This window comes from Opisthocomus hoazin, chromosome 5 (assembly GCF_030867145.1).
Source record: "Opisthocomus hoazin isolate bOpiHoa1 chromosome 5, bOpiHoa1.hap1, whole genome shotgun sequence".
Classification (NCBI taxonomy): Eukaryota; Metazoa; Chordata; class Aves; order Opisthocomiformes; family Opisthocomidae; genus Opisthocomus; species Opisthocomus hoazin.
In genome coordinates, this window is record NC_134418.1 from 26,981,039 (window position 1) to 26,998,888 (window position 17,850).

The 17,850-nt window shown below is 43.1% G+C and overlaps 2 protein-coding genes across 6 annotated transcripts in view; one reads left to right on the forward strand and one right to left on the reverse strand.

The window, feature by feature from the left end:
• The window catches only part of KLF3 (KLF transcription factor 3), a 28,693-nt gene extending 22,660 nt beyond the window's left edge, over nt 1–6,033 (forward strand). For all 3 annotated transcript variants that reach the window (XM_075420694.1, XM_075420693.1, XM_075420695.1), the window contains 2 exons: nt 701–861; nt 2,027–6,033. In XM_075420694.1, the coding sequence (XP_075276809.1) occupies nt 701–861; nt 2,027–2,208 (343 nt within the window). In that variant the 3' untranslated portion in view covers nt 2,209–6,033. The remainder of the gene's footprint in view (nt 1–700; nt 862–2,026) is intronic.
• Nucleotides 6,034–11,589: 5,556 nt separating this feature from the next.
• Nucleotides 11,590–16,810, reverse strand: LOC104326197 (toll-like receptor 1). 3 transcript variants are annotated; one of them, XM_075420699.1, is made up of 3 exons: nt 16,454–16,810; nt 15,768–15,816; nt 11,590–14,393 (listed from the first exon to the last, which is right to left on the reverse strand). In XM_075420699.1, the coding sequence occupies exon 3, from the start codon at nt 14,301–14,303 to the stop codon at nt 11,853–11,855; it is 2,451 nt and encodes an 816-aa protein (XP_075276814.1). In that variant the 5' UTR covers nt 14,304–14,393; nt 15,768–15,816; nt 16,454–16,810; the 3' UTR covers nt 11,590–11,852. The 3 variants fall into 3 exon arrangements, with proteins under 3 accessions (XP_075276814.1, XP_075276811.1, XP_075276812.1); XM_075420696.1 differs by lacking the exon at nt 16,454–16,810 and adding an exon at nt 15,911–16,316; XM_075420697.1 differs by lacking the exon at nt 16,454–16,810 and having other exon boundaries at nt 15,768–16,316.
• Nucleotides 16,811–17,850: the final 1,040 nt, after the last annotated feature.

Genomic DNA, 17,850 nt, shown 5'->3' on the forward strand with positions numbered 1-17,850 from the left:
TTGTTTGTTACCAAAGTCCATATGTAGTTGATGCCTGTCTTACCTGCAGTGTACCTGTGGGCTTCAAAGGCAAAAACCGCTGTTTATGAAGGTGGAGGGCCAACTTCAGACATCCTGTGGGTGTGCCACACGGGCTAAACTCTACTTTTAGGAATTGACGTCAGTGGTATGGGGAGGCCGCACCCTCCTGCCAGCACCAAACAGGAAATTCTTAATTGCTATAAAGGAGTGGCTGGAACAATAAAGATCGAGTTCTGCTTCAAAACCCTAAAGATACAATTTCTTTAATAATATGGAATAATTGTTTCCAAGTACCAGCGAATTAGTTGAATTTGAAGGAAGAGGCAAATAGTGAACAAATGCAAGAAAAGTTCACGATGAGCTCAGAGTTTGAGAAATCTGGGTTCGACTGAAAAACAGGAATTTGAAGGGTTTTTTTTCCCTTGTAAGCTTAAAAAAAAGCTAGGGAGTAGTAAAAATGGCTACATCATGCCACAAAGTGAGTAAACATTTAAAAACATTACTGCTAGAGTACATGGAATTTGCTAAACCCTCTTGAATTTTTTGACATGCATGTAATGTTGTTCTTTCTGCCAAGAGGCAGAGTGGTAGTGAATAAAGGGCTCTGTCATGAATCATATTAGCTGAGGTTTGCTGTGCTAAATGTTTTTCATTTTTAACATTCAATTTGACTTTGCAGGAATCACCCTTCAGTTATAGTTCAGCCAGGAAAGAGACCTTTACCTGTGGAATCTCCGGACACGCAAAGAAAGCGCAGAATACATCGGTGTGATTATGAAGGCTGCAACAAAGTCTACACTAAAAGCTCCCATCTGAAAGCTCACAGAAGAACCCATACAGGTTTGAGCACCACTACACTTTTCTTTCAGCGAGTCTGTGGTGAAATAGTCGTCTTAAGCTTTTAGTTTGTGCTGATGGCCAGATGACCACAGGTGTAAGTAACAAAATGGCAGAAGTTAGATCTGGCATTGTTCTGAATATAATTATAAGCTGAGCAAAAGACAGAGGATTTAGCAGGAAAAACCCACAAGAAGAGGCTGTAAGCCAAAGCAGTATCACAGTGCATGATGGTGTGCTTTACGTTCACTGGCTCTTTGCTCATTTTCTGTACAGATTTTCTGCTTGCAGATTGCTCATTCTGCACACCCTGTAAACACCGAATCGGTTCAAATTGCACTACCTCACTCCTTAGATCACTGTCAGATTTGCCTGAGACTTCCATGGGAGTAGCCCATTTGCAAAAGTCTCGACTGCGTGCCAAACACAAAGACATCTGCTTCGTGTGGACGTGCTAACCGCTGCTGTGATAGCGCCCTTCTCTGAGTGAGTGTTCCAGTAAAGACGTCCCCATCTCTTTTCTCTGCAGAAATGTCATGCTGGATGAATAGATGTACACCCAAGATTTTTACAAAGATGTGGGACACTTTTAGGTAGAATGGAGCCCAATTCTTGTCTGTCTTAGATCTCTACAGAAGCCAGCCCTTTACCTGCTGGGAAGCACAGTGGTGTTAAGGAGAAGGAGGATTAAGTATTCGAAAGTAATGATGGAGAGAGATTTTAAGTTGAGCTACCTGTGCCGGGTATTTATACTGCAGAAACTTTAAGAGGTCATAACAAGATTTCTGCTTGCTGTGCTGAACAGTAACACCAGTCCTTTCCCCTAACTAATCTAGAATATGAGGTCCTGGTTTTGAAAAAACTTGAACAAATGCTTAAACCTTCACACTTCTGGGCTTGATGAGACAAAATAAGTGCTAATATGGCAGAGGGAGGAACAGAGAGACAATAAAAAAATAAGTTGTGGCAGGAAACAATTTTTTGATCTGTTAAGTTCAGCTACAGAGTTTCTAACACCAGGTACTCGGCATCCCAGTGTCATTTGGAGGCTTTTTGAGTAAGCATTGAAGTGGTTGCTGAAATTTGACAAGGCAAGAGGATTATTCTGTTAGATATTTCACTGATCTGTTTGTGTCTTAAATCCCCACTTCTGTGTTTCTTTTTCCAGGTGAAAAACCATACAAATGCACTTGGGAGGGATGCACGTGGAAGTTTGCTCGTTCTGATGAACTGACGCGGCATTTCCGCAAACACACAGGAATCAAGCCCTTTCAGTGCCCAGACTGTGACCGCAGCTTTTCACGTTCGGACCATCTCGCTCTACACAGAAAGCGCCACATGCTAGTCTGAATGTCTTCTGTCCCTGACTCCTGTCACACTTCTCTTTTTCCACATATACATTTTAATTTGGATTCAGCTGGTCTGAATCTCTGAGTTTATACCATTAAAAGCTGGTCAGTAACAGATGTTATCTAACCCTTCTATGTCCTTGCCACGGGTCAGACCTAAAGAATGTGAACGCTTTTTTTTTTGTTCTCCTGGGGATGCTAAGCAAGCCCTCCCTGCAGACAGTATGTTTAATCTATTCCATTGTGAGTAAGGGAATATGTAAACTAACAGCTTTTGTTGGTTTCTTCATATAATCAACCCAGCATATACTGATAAAATAGTAAATGTTACCGAATATCCAAAATGCTAGTCCTTGCCAGAGACTTCTATTTATGTGCCCTGTAAGGGATACACTCTCGTTTTACGCTCAGCAATGCAATGAATGGACTCTCCCAGCCATGTTGTTTTGTGCAATACGGTTAATATAACAGTTTTAGAAAGCCACCCGATTCAGAAGTCCCCTCTGCCCAAACAGTGAATAACACTGTAGAAATAAATCTAAGCAATACAATTACTTTGCAGAAAGATTGAGTCAGAAGAAAAATTGGCAGGAATTGGTCTATACATAATATTGTTCATCTAAACCAGTGTCATCTGTCCTCTGTATTATAGTGTAGTATCTGTCCTTGGGTTTATTGCAGAACGCCCTGGTGGATTTGTTAAATGAAGACCTTGTGTGACACCGTATGTCAGGTTTCTGTGCAAGCGTATGGATGGAACGCACATGGTACTCTCCGGTGACATGGCATTACATGATGTTCACAGAAAGCTACCACACCTCATTTCAGGGATACAGAGTATCCTCCTGTAATCCCTTCCCTACATTTCCTCTAAATAGTTTTTCTCTTTGCTGTACCTCAGAAAATGGCAGTTGTTACGTTAAAAATGCTCCGAGCTGTACTGTTGCAAGTGAGTGCCACTTTAATACACTACGGTATTTAAAATTATTAATCCACAACATTTTTGTGAGAAGATGGCATCAGATACAAAGTACTTCTGATGATAGATCGAGTCATGTATCTGTTTTGGATAAAAACGTACACCAAATCATCCAGTTGATAGCTCTGGTTTGTGACTCTGGTAGCCTCTCGGTGTTGGGTAGGCTGAGCTTTCCTGGGGATGTGTCTAGTGCATTAAAAAAATGGCATCAGACAGTCTTCACTCCCCTGTCAGTTAGCAGATGCAACTGCAAAGACAAACTGAATTCAGGCAGTCTGCAGCTGACCCGAGAAACGTTCCTGTCTCTGGAAGCCCGCTGAAAGGGAGGTCTCCGTCCTCGTTAGCCGGCAGGTCTTGTGGCACTGCAATGAAACAGGATGTATCCCTCTAGGCTCTCGTGCACCAGCGCATTTTTCTCCTTTCCCCTGCGTAAGGTGGACACCGTTCTCTGCAAATTAAACATACTGAAGGCAGGTTTGCGTTTCTCTTGGGAAAACCCCCTGGGAAACAGAGGGGTGAGAGGAGGAGGTTTCACAGAGCTCTCCAGGAGGAGCCAGGTGGAGCGTCCACCTGTGGGTGGGTACAGTGGAGCAGGTGGGCTGCGCTTCTGCATCTCCTCAAGTCCATCGGCAATCTGAAACAGCCCTGCAGATGCCAGAGTTTGAGGGCAAAGAGCCTTCTCTGGGCAGCAGAGTTTACCGGCCGCTCTGCTGACGTCCACATAGCCGTAGAGTTAAAGGAGGAGAGGATCCGTACTTGGAGAGAAAAGTTCCCGTGGCGGTTGCTGTGAAAGACAAAGTGTCGTTGCAGTTGTGCAGCAGATCTCAACGCGTGGGAACTTGGAAAAGTCTGCCGGCAGTTTTATGTAAGGAACAGAGCCCAGAGCCCCCTGAGAAGGGGGCTTTGTGCAGCCGGGGTGCGAGCATTGCTGCAGAGCTGCCATGAGGAGGAAGATGGGTGTGCTCTGCTGCACCGCCGGCCGGCCTCGCCGCCTCGCCGGGGCTGAGGGGAGTTACGCCGGGCCCGTCGTGTGGCTGACCCTCCGCTGCTCGCCCATGGAGCTGGAAGACCTGGGAGGTGACTTGGCGGGGGGGGGAGGGGTTTGGTAGGCAGGGTTGTTGCTGAGGAACTTGCAGGGAGGAGAAAGATAATAACGAGCAGCTGTTCTAGAGTGGGATTTTGGGTGGATATTATTATTGCCCATGGTAGCAGAACTGGCCTCCTTCGTTAGGCTCCAGGTCTTAATGGCAGTTCATAAACGCAGACCCATCACTCGCTGAGAGGCTCTGTGGGGCCCCGATAGCGTCAGGTGCAAGTCTACAGACACTGAGCATCCTGGGATGAAAACAATTCTCTCTTACATTCTAGGGAAAACAGCAGATGAGATCCTATAAAAATAAGCAGCTTAATGGCAATTGGTCCCGTTCTTAGCTTAACAAATGCAAACGCATAAAATTTGGGGTGTTTAATGAACATTTCTTTCCAGTGCTTTGTTTCTCTTTTCAGGCTTTCACAAGATGTTTTCTTTAATATTTTCTTTTTTTAAATGAGAAACCTAAAATGAAGTGCCCTAAAAGCAGAAAGTTTTTGTAACTAGGAGTTACTTTGGAGAATTAATCAAGGTTATTTGCCATGTTCATTCATTGGCCTATGTTCCTTTTTCCGGAAAATTTTTATGCTAATGGTGGGGACAAATACAGCAGGGATTCCATAGAGCTTTAAAGTATCTTTATCCATGTGCCTTTTGATTTAGGACAACAGAAATTTAAATACGCAAGATAAATATTTGATGTTGTTTCATGTAACGCCTTGCTTACAGGATTTTTCACTTGTGTCTGTGGTGTCTTTGTGGGGTGTCAAAAAAAGTCACAAACAAACACGCTTTCCTCTTTCAGATGGCAATGTGAATTTATATCTTGACTGGCTCCTTGATTCATTTTAGCAAACTTTGATTGGAGGGTGTATCTTGTAATTTTTAAATATACCCAGCTGAATACTTTTCAAAGCCAGGCCTCCCACCTTTGCCCTAAAGAGAAGCCAGTTTAGATGCGAGGATAGAAAACCCTAATCCTGCAGAACGCGTAGATTTAAAACCCCACCTTTCTCCCTAGCAGTACTGCGCCGTACAGTGTGTAACAGGTAATGCTGTTCTACTGAAATGTGGCTGTTTAAACCATTTGGTAGTAATAAATTACTCATTTCTAAGACAACCGCAAGAAGCCAAGCAGGTATTGCCATGTGTGGTGGTATTTAAGTACACACCTCTATTCTGCAGTGATTATTCTAACGCCACATCTTGTTCAAATATGTTGTCTCTGTCAAGGTTAGCAACGTGTAGATGAATACAAATCCTTTCTAGAGAAAATACAAAGCATTTTACGTATCCTAAGAGGGCTACACCTGTTTTCATTTTATTTTGCAGACATTAGCACCTTTTTTTAATGTACTTTAAATATTAGAGGGTCAAAATAATCTTTCTGCTTAGCATCTCTCACCTGCAAATATAGCAGGGATGTTATATTTGCTTTAATACTTGTATAAACTGCAGAAATTTTTTAATAAAATGTAATATATTTTATAAGCTAATAAGACTGAATGGGTAATTAAAGGTTTCTAGCGTGCATTACTATAACTTGCAAATATGGAGACATTTTGGTAATCTTTTCTTACTAAAGATGTGAATGTTCAATGTACTTTCACTGTTTCTACTTTGGTAGTCCGATGGGAATTCAGTAATGACGTTTTGTCATGTCAAGCTGTGAACAGAACTTTGTACTGTACAGTCCTCATACGATATTTAGTCTACAATGCCAGTGTATTATACTTGTTAATAAAACCCTCAGAATACGTTTGCGGTCACGTTGTCACACGCTGCACGACAAAGAGCAGCGGCAGCGGTACCGGGGTCAGGGCTTTGCCCCGGTGTCCCCTTGGGAGCCCCCGGGCTTTCGGATGGCCCCTTCTGCAGCGCCTGTGCCCACCGCCCGCTCTGCCTGCCCCGACGACGCCGAGGGCAGGGGCAGGCGGGGAAGGGCAGGGGCAGGCAGGGCAGGGACAGGCAGGGAAGGGCAGGGGCAGGCAGAGGCAGGGGCGGGCAGGGCAGGGACAGGTGGGATAGGGCAGGGACAGGTGGGGTAGGGGCAGGCAGGGCAGGGCAGGGACAGGCGGGGCAGGGCAGGGGCAGGCAGGGCAGGGACACGCAGGATAGGGCAGGGGTGGGCAGGGCAGGGACAGGTGTGGTAGGGGCAGGCAGGGCAGGCATGCAGGGGCAGGGGCAGGGCAGGCAGGGACAGGGGCGGGGGTGGGCAGGGCAGGCAAGGGCAGGGCAAGGGCATGAGGCGTTACAGGCGCTGCCTGTGAGCACCTGCACCGCTTCCACCTCCTGTGCGGCAGAGGAGCTGCACCCAGCAGTGCTCTCGGTGGTTCTCCAGACCACACGCACCTGCAAGAGGCCTCTGTTCGCTGGGCCGATGTGATTATCTATTTCAGTTTTCCTAAGAGGCAAAATGCGCTGTATGTATCCTAGCACGAGCGATCATTGCCAGGAAATACCCAGGGATAATTTAACTGGCCACTGAGTGTCACCCTCTGGTGCGTTAACCTGGCAGCGGGGACCAGGCAGCAGCTCGCTCGCTCGTCCCACGGCAGTGGGACAAAGAGTAAAACTCCTGGCTTGAGATAAGGACAGTTCAATAAGGCAGCAAAGGAAATACTAATACTACTAATAATAACAGAGTAATTTTTTTCTCACCACATGATGACCAATTTGCAGCCAGTCCTTGAGCAGTGATTGTGGAACTCACACATTTCACGGAACTCACGGATTTCGCTAAACTCGCCAAACTTATGAGAAAAAGTTTGAGCTCATGGAAAAAGAGAGTTCCTGCCCCCCGGTCAACCCCCATTCGTAAAATGAGGATGACGTCTATGGCATGGAATATTTCTGCTGGCCAGGTTGGGCTTGCTGCCTGGCTGTGCTCCCTCCGTCCTAGGCATTTGCCCATGCTACTCCACGCACCCTGCCACTTGTAACTATCCAGCCTTGGCACATATCTCCAGATGATACTCATAATTTGCTTGCTAACCTTAGACAAAACCGAAAGAATATTCCCAAGAAACACCAATAGAAGTATTTTAACTACCCAGGGATGTTCAAGGGACTGAAAAGTTACTGTAACGAAGGACGAAACATCACACCAGAGGGCAGTGAAGGTGCCATTCTGTACTTCCTCCACAAAAACCTCTCAGAGGAAAAAGTATAATTGCTAATTGTTTCCACGAGGTGGTAACCGAGTACCAGTAATAGCTTCAGTACCAAGCGTGAATACCAGATTAAGCCCAAGGTCAGTATTCTAAAAACAAATCTTGCAGGCAAAACATTACTTGTCATTGCAGAGTACAGCAGCTTGCAAAAGCCAACACCAACCTTTGACGTGTACAGCAAAAACGACAGCGTGATGAGGATCACAAACTAATACAGGTGGATCAATATTGTGACCTCCAACTGTTAACAGATATAAAACCCTTAATACACTCTGGTCAGATCTGTCATTATCTCAACACTTCGAGCCCCACGTTGGGCACCAGAAAGGACTGTCGTGGTTTGACCAGGCAGCCATTCGCTCCTACCCCTGCAGTAGGACGGGGAGGAGACTGGACAGAAAGTAAAACTCATGCGTTGAGATAAGGACAGTGCAATAAGGCAACAAAGGAAATTCTAATACTATGACTAATAATAGAGTATGCAGAACAAGCAATACACAATACAATGTTTTTCTCACTGCCCAATGACCAATTCACAGCCAGTCCCCAAACATCAACCATGGAACTCGCAGACTTTGCAAAAAAAGTTTCAACTCATGGAAAAAGAGAGTTCCTGCCCCCCAGCCAATCCCCACTCATAAAGTGAGGATGACATCTGTGGTGCAGAATATTCCCATTGCCCAGCCTGGCTAGCTGTCTGCCTATGCTCCGTCCCAGCTCCTGCAGACCCGCTCATTGACCAACGATGGGAAAAGTCCTTGATTTCTTAGCAACAACTGACAAAATCTGTTATCAACATTCTTCCCATACCAAATCCAAAACACCGCAGCTACTGGGAGGAAAATCAACTCGATCCCAGCCAAAACCAGGACACACACTTAATCTGAGAAAATGGCAAAATTTAAGTTTATGAGATTGTAATTTAAGAAAATACTTCTTTTCTCACAGGTAAGAAATGAAGCTGCTCCGTCTCACCTTCTATCACTGAGTCAGATCATGTCATGCACAGAAACCTACTCAAGGATTCAAGACTGATCTCTTTTTTTTTCTACTGCAATTTTTAGCCATAAAAACCACATTTACATATCCTCTACGATTAAAAATTCAGTCTGGCCAAACACTAACGAAGTCGATACACAATGTTGCTTTCATGTGTGCTTCCAGGCCTGTGAGCTCAGTGAGAGCAGCAGCTGACATCATTTTTATAAATACGTACATTAGCATGACAGTATTTCAAGAGTTCAACCAGATACTTGTGTCCTCTAAGTCCTGAAAACGTCTCCTCAAGAAACACCTCTACGAATTTTAAAAAAACCTCTGCAACAGCACACTGCCTCATAAAAACCCGTGAAGAAAAGAATTTGGTACATTGGGGCAAACCAAAAAATAATCAATACTTTATGTACCCTCTGAACAGAAACAGTGTCAGGGAAGAAGAAAATGGAAGTTCCAACAGAGAAGGGATGAGAAACACTGTCAAACGCTAACTTAAAAAAAACACCAAACAAAATGAATCTGCTTTATCAAAAGAACTCAGAAGTGTGTTTTAAGCAGCTGTAGGGTACAGTACAATATGTAAATAACTGAAATACTTGGCATGTGCATGGGAGATTTGTGAGGTGGGAAGGACAGAGTATAAAGGGGTGTTACAGGGTTAACATCCAAAAACAGTAGACTTCAGAAACCAAATTATTCCTGTCACACCAACCTACAACTTAGATTTCAGAACAGCCTTAAAGATGAGGGACTCTTCCACAGCCAAGACCCTGTACACTACGTAGGACAGAAAACCCACTCTGCTGATGCATTACCTTTACAGATACCAGAAAGCCTGGTTTGAGAAATTTTACTTCCCCTTTTCTCACCTAGTAAACAGGACAGAATATGTGCCCTTTAAAACTAATTGTTTTATATGCCCGTGAATGCTAATCATGTCCTCAGACATAACGCTCAGGGGGGAGAAGCCTCTCAGGAAGGAGGGGCATAGGTCCTCTGGTAGCATGCTCCGCTATAAGGCACAGAAGAAGAGGAGCCCTGGAGAGGTGAAGGCTCCAAAGCTCCCAACCAGCTTAATGTACACTGGCCTCTGCGACTGAGCCATCCCGTAAGTACGTGAGAGCTGTACGGCACACAAGCCTTAGATTATAGACAGATGTACCTCTGGCTGTAGCTGAAATAAAGAAGCCACTAAAGCTTAGCCAGGCAACTGCCGAAGAGCAGACAGCGACATTCTGGAGGGAGTCAAGAGCCTGCACCCAGAGGGATGCTGTGAGGTTGGGAAAAACCTGTTAAGAAGGAAATGTCTCAGCTCCAGCAGTGCGTTCAGGCTGCAGCCCCAGGTTTAACATCACAGCTTCTGTGGAAAGCACCTCGCAGTCTGCCACAGCCGGCTGGCTGGCACTCGGGGTTTGGGATGCACTTTGGGCAGCACCCTGCTGTGCCCGATGCCCCTGGCCACCATCTTGGGTTGCCATGAAGCACAAGTGACTCTCAGAGCAGAGTAAAGCCTTCTCAGCTCAAACTCCTGCAGAGCACTAAGCTCCTCTGTGTCTTTGGACGTCTCCCCTCGTCATTAACAACCTGCTTTTCAGGCATGCCGCACCATCAGCTCCCACAGAAGCAATAAACATTTAGCAGCCCTTCTTAAGGTGCACACAGAAAGCTTGGTGCTGGCTTTGGGAAGCGGGAGATCTGAGTTATGTGTTATCCAACAAGGCAGTAGCCAACTTCACCTGAAATTAAGACTTAACAGAGACTTTTAGCCCTTCTTCTTGAAGACCTACATTTAGAGCCAGGTACCGAGCATCCTCCTGCGACAGGCGTCCCTGCACCCCTGGACACCAGGCAGCTCTCCTGCAGTGCCCCTCCACTGCTTCATCTGGCTACCACCACCACCACCACCACCATACCAGCAGCCACCACACGTGGCAAGGACCACCGTCTCTTGCTGGCCGGCTCACCTTCTGTGCCACCCACAGCTGTGATCAGAGGGCCTCGCGTTTCCATTAAGCAGTGAGTATAATTACACTGCTCCTCATCACCAGTGAAATCATACCAGGAAATTTAATAACAGATAAAAATTGAGAGGTTTATTAGATTGTCAAATTAAATCCAAGCATAGCAAATGATTAGATGTCTTCTATCAACAACACCATTAGTTTAATCAGTTTGATTTTAGCAGACAAATTATTTCCCAATGAAAACTACTCCTTTTTCACCTGCACGGTGACCCTCAGCATCTGCTAATAAAAGGGCAAGGTAACAGAGCTCAGTGAAAGACTGGAGATAAAGGGGGATTTACCTCCAAACATCAACCTTCTGAGTTTAAATACTTCACAAATGACCTAATTCAGTGTCAGTTCTGGTCATATCACTCTTTCTCAGTGGTCGTGCAAGTTCTGTTTCCTACTGTTCATTTGCAGCATTGCCAATTTTCTATAAATATAAGGGGTTCTCCCATTATTATCACATAAAACTTATTCTAAATACCTACAAAACCATATTATAATGTAGGTTACTTATTAGCTGCTGAAGAGAGATAGCAATAAAATATATCTTATAATTTAATAGGAGAAATACTGTGGCACAACTGAGGGAAATCTTTGTAATGAAACGGTAATAGGTTGAGGCATCTCATCTTTCTTTGCCCTCTTACAATTGAAAGAGTTCATAATAAAAAACGTATTTTACTGAAATAGATAACTACCTTTTAGAAAAAAGGAAAAACAAGCCAATACAGCTTGATATGATCATAGCAGAAAGCAGCAACTTTATAATACTATAAAAAATTAATAAGTTCAGATATTAATGATTATTTTTAAGATAACAAATAGCAAATTCTATGAAATCATGACTTGGTAGGTAAATCTAGGCAAGTGGGAATGCTTAGTTCAGCAAAGGAAGAAGAATATCACAATTACGTTTTGCTGTAATTTACAATACTGTAAAATACAGTAAAAATTTGATTAACACAATTTAATACAAGACACTAAAGTCAGTTATTTACATACTGACTTACACTACTAGTATGCCGAGTTTCAGCATCTGTGAAAGGACAGGAACAACTCTCACACACATTGATGCAATGCACAGTCGGTTTTCTTTATTATTCCGCTTGTGCGGTTATATACATTTTCCATATCTGTACATGCGATTACGCTTATTCGGATAAGGCTACAGACATAAATCACACGCTGTTCACACGCCCCACATTCCCTTATGATTGGTAACTATGCACTAACGCCAATAGCAACAGACAGCCTCCACGTCCTTGAACACATCTTGTTTTGCTAACCCACACCATGTGCACTATCAGAACTTTCTCAATGGCTATTCTTAGCTGTCTTTTCCAGCAGCCTGTTCAGTTATGCTGTTTTGCTTAAGCGGCATAGTCGTGCTAACTCTCAAGCTACATCGACCCCGACACTAGTAGAAGTAACATCACTCTGCTCCTCATTTCCTTCAAAGGATATTGGCAGGTCAATGCTAATAGCTGCCCTCAGGTTGGCCCAGAAAAGGGCATGCTTGCTCCTCTCCTTTGGCCACTCCAGGTAGGTTCGCTTTGCCATGAGAGCCTTCAGCTTGTGATACCTGGCAGGGATAATATATGCAGGGAGCGGCTCCAGTAAAATGAGGATTAAGCTGTTGGAATTCTCACTGAATAATTTGTGGTGGGCAAAGTACAGCTCGTAGTGACACCACTCGCTCTGCACAAAGTTGGGCGACAACACAAAGATCGACTTGTAGCTCTTCTCAATGCAGTCAATGATGTTCTCCACAATGCTCTTTCCGGGGATGAAGTTTCTCTCATGCTGGCACAGTTGTACACAGCCCTCCCCCTTCTCCAGGTTCGGGATCAGCTCATTCTTCACCCACAAAGAATCGCGCTCGCTGTAGGAAATGAACGCATGGAACTGCAGAACTGTCTCCTGCTCTTCAGGGTGGTTGTGCCAAGCTCTCCGCTTCGTCTGCGTCCACTGCCATGTCATCCGCACGTACCACGGCACATCCAGGTAGACGCACAGAAAGGCCACCACAGCCACCAGCACCAGCGTCAGCAGCAGAGCCGTCACAAGCAGCAGCGCCGTGTTGCAAGCCAGTTCCGTCAGGTGGAAGTCCTTCAGCTGCGTTCCTCGCAAGTCTTCCGGGTACTCGCACTCATACGCCGACGGCCAGCCGAACAGCCTCCCCCCAGACTGCCTCTCCAGGTGGATAAAGGCTTGCAGTTCACAGGTACACTTGAACGGGTTGTGCCCGGCTTGTAGCTCCCTGACTCTTGGGCAGCTCTGGAAGAAGTCGGCAGATGGGGTGAGGATCAAGTTCATCTCTGCATTCAGCAACTCCAGGGACGTAAAGCTACTGCACCCCGGCAGGTCAGCCAGCCTGTTCGATGCCAGGTTCAGCTCCTTCAAGGATTTCAGCTCAGCCATCCCCTTGGCGACGCTGCTGATCTGATTGTTTTGTAGGTCGAGTTTTTTGATGTTGACCGGCAAGCACTCAAACACCAATTCCGTCAACTGATTTGAGGACAAGTCCAGCTCTGTCAGCGACTCAGACCATTGGCACTGCACATCAGCTCCATCGTGGCGCAGCAAGTTGCTGCTCATGTCCAGATATTTCAGTGATTTCATACGGCTGGTCATGAAGCTTACCTTGGAAAGGCTCTCAAATTTATTCCTCTTCAAAATAAGTAATTTCAGATCTGTCAGAGTGCCACAATTCTGGAACAATTCATCCGTCAGGGCATTGTGGGAAAAATTTAAATACTGAAATGAGCTCGTTCTATTGGGGCAAAGCATGTGTGGCATGTATGCATCGTATATTGTCAAACTGGCAATATTCAGCTCTGCAAACAGCCTGTACAGAATTTCTTGGTTGAAATAATAAACCCTATTACGAACATGCTCCAAAGTTAGTGCTTTCATGGAGCCACCCAAAGAGATTAATTGTTCCACAGAGCTTAATAAGGGTAGAGATCCATATTCATTCAGCACCCCCAGTGGTCCCCGAAAAATCAAATTTCTCACAGTCAGATGCTCCACAGGAGAATACCAAATAAGCAGGAAAATTTGCAAAATGATAGCCCATTCTAAGTCCACAGTATCAAGCATCAGAGCTGTTGTCTTTATTTTCTTCAGAAGCATTAAAGAAGGAGAGGGGAAATCTTTGTAGCTCAAGGTATATCTTAAGTTAACTATTTTTAAGTTTTCTGAAGTGCTCATTCCATCATACAAGAGGGAAAAACTGAAGTTTTTGTTCGCTGCAAAAGCAATGTGAAGGCTCCTTGTATTCAAGACTGTCAGACTCTGAGGCTCATATAGATAAAAGTCTTCTAAGGTCAGGAAGATGGTGTGCAGCTGCAAATGTATGATATACCTGAAGTCTGACCTTTGTATCATCGTGGCACTTAATCCTAGGTACTCCAAATGAAACATGTTTCCAAATTCCTGACAGATAGGCAGGGCAGTAAATTTATTGAAAGAAAGATCTAAATGTCTAAGATATGCAAGGGTTTGACAGTAAACTTTCAAAATGTTATTATGAGATAAATCTAAGTATTCTAAATCTTGATTAAAAATGAAGACGCTGAAGTCAAGCTCCGAAATTAGATTATAAGAAAGATTCAATACTTGAAGGTCAGAGAGAGAAATAAATTCTGAGATACTAAGTCCAGAGATCCTATTATGTGATAAATCTAATACATGAGTATGGACTGGAATGTTTTTTGGAACATTAGTAAGCAAACTGCTTGAATAATTTGCAATAAATTCATTTTCCACAGTTGGCTGGATATAATTCCATAGTGTGAATGTAAAGACACAAGCAAAGACATACATGTTTGTAAGGGGTCCCATTCTGCCTTTCAGGTTTATCTTGGTTTCTTACAGAAACCTAGAAGCATATCTTTGTTTGCTGTTCAATATGTCTCAGTGACGAGTCCAGCCCTATAAAAAGAAAACACATGGAATTTGCTGAAATTATTGTACTAATGAATTTGCACTTTATTGCTAAAATAAAAATCAATACAAAATTTATGTAATGAAAATTTTAGTTTTACATATTCTTGTTCTAAGTTCTTATCAACCCTCCTCACCCATATTCTGTAGTTCCAATTACTGATTTTCTCAGTTAAGTAGAAAACAATTCCTTTATAATGGGAGGAATACAATCAGTGGTGAGTTAAAAAACACAAAGATGTTAAGAAATACAATTTTCTCAACAATCTTCAAAAATTCAAAACCAGTACAAACAGACATCAATGCATTTAGGAGTAAAGACGAACAAAACAAGCCTCCCATCTGCTGTTTCCCTACGCCCCACATCCAGACACTTTTGGTGACAGAACTCCAAAAGCCCAACAGACCCTCACAGGAACCACTACAAATGCAACCTCTTCAGGCAGAAAAGCCAAAGGACATTCCTCTTCACACCCCAAAGACCCAGGGCACAGCCACACATCCCTTCAGGGTCAGCCGATCAGCTTTGTCTTTGCTATAGCACAAAGACATAGCGGTCCATCTTTCCAGTATCCAAGAAGCTTGAGGAGGAATTCTACTGTCCCATGAACATTGTAATGCCAGTCTGTCCAAAAGCGTACTAACAAGAAAACCACATCACAATCAGACACTAGGTATGAAGCAGTGGTACCCAAATCTGAAAGAAAACACTTGACGCTTCCAAAGACTCCAGGATTTCCCGTGTGTCCTAGGAAATTTCCTACATTTTCCAAATTATCCCACAGTTCCAACTTGACAAAGACCTCTCTAGAAATGGTGAGGGACAATGAGTCTAGTTCTAAGGACCAAAAAGCCCGGGGAAGGAAAGATTTTGTGGATATGGAAAATGGTCCGGTAGAATTAATATATGGTCATGTCTATCAATAGTCTACATAGATTTGGAGAGGCATCGGTCCTATAATGAAAAAGCATGACCTGGGCATTACTGTCTTGTCATCAAGCATTTAACACAGCACACAGACAACCTGAAGTATGAACAACACATAAACTGTTTCAGGAGATAAAGAGTCCCCATTTTTTTTCCCATGCTGATTTTGTTTGGAAAAAACCCAAAGTTTGAAAATTCTGCCCCCGTGTAATCTTTTGTTAAATAAAAACCAAAAGCCTGTTTTTTCAGTTCTAGGTTATAACATGTGTTAGTTCTCATTAATCTGAGTGACGGATACCAACACTAATCCCTTCCCCCTCCAAGTCTCCTACCAAGCTTACTGAAGATTTCTATCAAATAAGTAAAGCAAAAATATGTGTAATTAACATCACAAAAAGCACTAAAAGAATAATCAGTAAAGTGTAAATTCCTACCTCAATAGAATCCAATTGAGAGGTCAAATTCTGTCTTCAGAAAGTCGTGCTAGCGTATCAGAGTACAGAACAGAAATGAAGCTGAGATGGTTAGTCAAAATACAATATGACTTACAAGAAGAACTGAAACAAGAAAAACTGACCCAGCTTCCCTCAAAGAGCAGGTGACTCTGTCCTTCAGAGTCCAGGCTGGTAAAGCAGCTCTCGAATCAAATAAACTTTGATCTGGAATTATCTGGAGGAACTTCCCCCTGGGCAAAAGGGATGTCAGGAACAAAGCAAGAAATGTTCTGAAGGAAGAAAAAAGTCAATGGTTCATTAAGTTACTGTTCATGCTACGCTATACACTGCAAGAAGGGACTGTATAGCACTGAAGAGTGTTTCAGTCAAACAATAAAGCAGATATGTGTAGCAAAGCAATATTAAGAATCAGCGGTTACCCCTCCAACACTATTTGTGATGGTATTAAATTAGAGTTGGCTGAGAATGAAAATTGTCATACTAAACTGTTTTTTTCCTTTCTTCTTTGTCGAAATTCAACATACAGATGAGCACTTTCACTGGAATTTCAAAATGCAAGAATATCTTCTAAGAGTGAAGAAACACCAGCACCTGAGATTTGATGGAGTACAAAATACATATAACAAAAAGAAAAAAATATAAATAATGGAGCAAATATAACCCACCTTTTCTGCGTGGAATTCATCTCCGATTGAAGAACTGGCAAAAGACCTCTGCATAGTCAATCAACATCCTCAAAACAGAATTTAAAACATATGTAATCTTCAAGTGAGGAATCTCAGGAGATGCTAATTCATCAATAATTACTGCCTTAAGAAAATTCTGTTCTTTCTACTTCCTATGTAGGCTATATAATTCTAAGAATTAATCAAATTTCCCTACAATGCAGGTATTAAGAGCACAATGAAAGTAAACTTTTAACAGTCCAGACTAGAAATACATTTACTTCTCCAATATTTACATAACTGTATGGTTTAGGAGGAAATAAACCTCTGTGGTACAGAATATTTACCAAGGCAAGACTGTTGAAATAATTCTGCATTTCTAATTTCATGTCTATTTCTGATGGTTACACAGATGTTCTAGAAATTCATCAACTGCATCTCCTCTTTCGCACACACAGAAAATAGGAAGCAGAACCCTCACCACCAACTTCTCTTCGTACCAAATCTCCTGCAGAGCTCTGTCCCCCTGAGTTATTTTCCTCAGCAACCAGAGTAATTAATGCAGCACACTGACAAATAGAAAAAGCTTAGATCTCAAAAGCAAGGGCAAACTGGCACAGCTCAAAACCTTTAGAGGTCAGTCATCTTTACACTAGAGATGCCTCGGATGGTTGTCACAGATGCCCCACATTGCAGCTTTCTTCAAAAAATTATAAGAAATGAAACACAGAGAATATTCACTGTGATACGAAAGCTGCAAAGAAGCCATGAAGAACACAGCACTATAGGGCAATCTGGAGACAGAGGAATCCAATAAAGCAGCCATTCAGTTAAAGTCTTGGACAGGAACATGAGCCTAGCGAGCAAATCAACAGAGCAGAGAGTGAGCGCATTGCAAAGGCAGATATAAATAACCAAAACCAAAATCTCACTCCCATAAGCCCACAAACTAATATAACATGCTTCAGTAAGATTAATTAGCAAGGAAGAAAGAAGCAGAGATGACTAAATGAAGATTTATTTAATCTTAATGAATTTTAAGATTAAATTCATGAAGCATGTAGTGAATTCTTCAGGTATGAGCAAACTAGGGGAAGAGGGGGCACCTTGGCCTATTCTGGACTCAGTCTAGAGCTTACTCTGCCCCATAAAACAGCACCTTGGAGGAAAGCTGAAGGCAAGAAGGGATTCAGCTGAAGACAGCTGAGAAGTATGAAAATTTAGTCTAGATAGTGGTGCCAGCTATATTTCAAGCTTGCATTAGATTCCTTCTTAAACTTTTCTTTTGCAATTACCTTTTTAATTTTGTAAAGAAGAATGTAACCCTTTGCTGAAAGAAAATGTCTGGTTTTCATTTTGAGACTGATGAATAAGATAGTCTGAACTGAAACCATTCT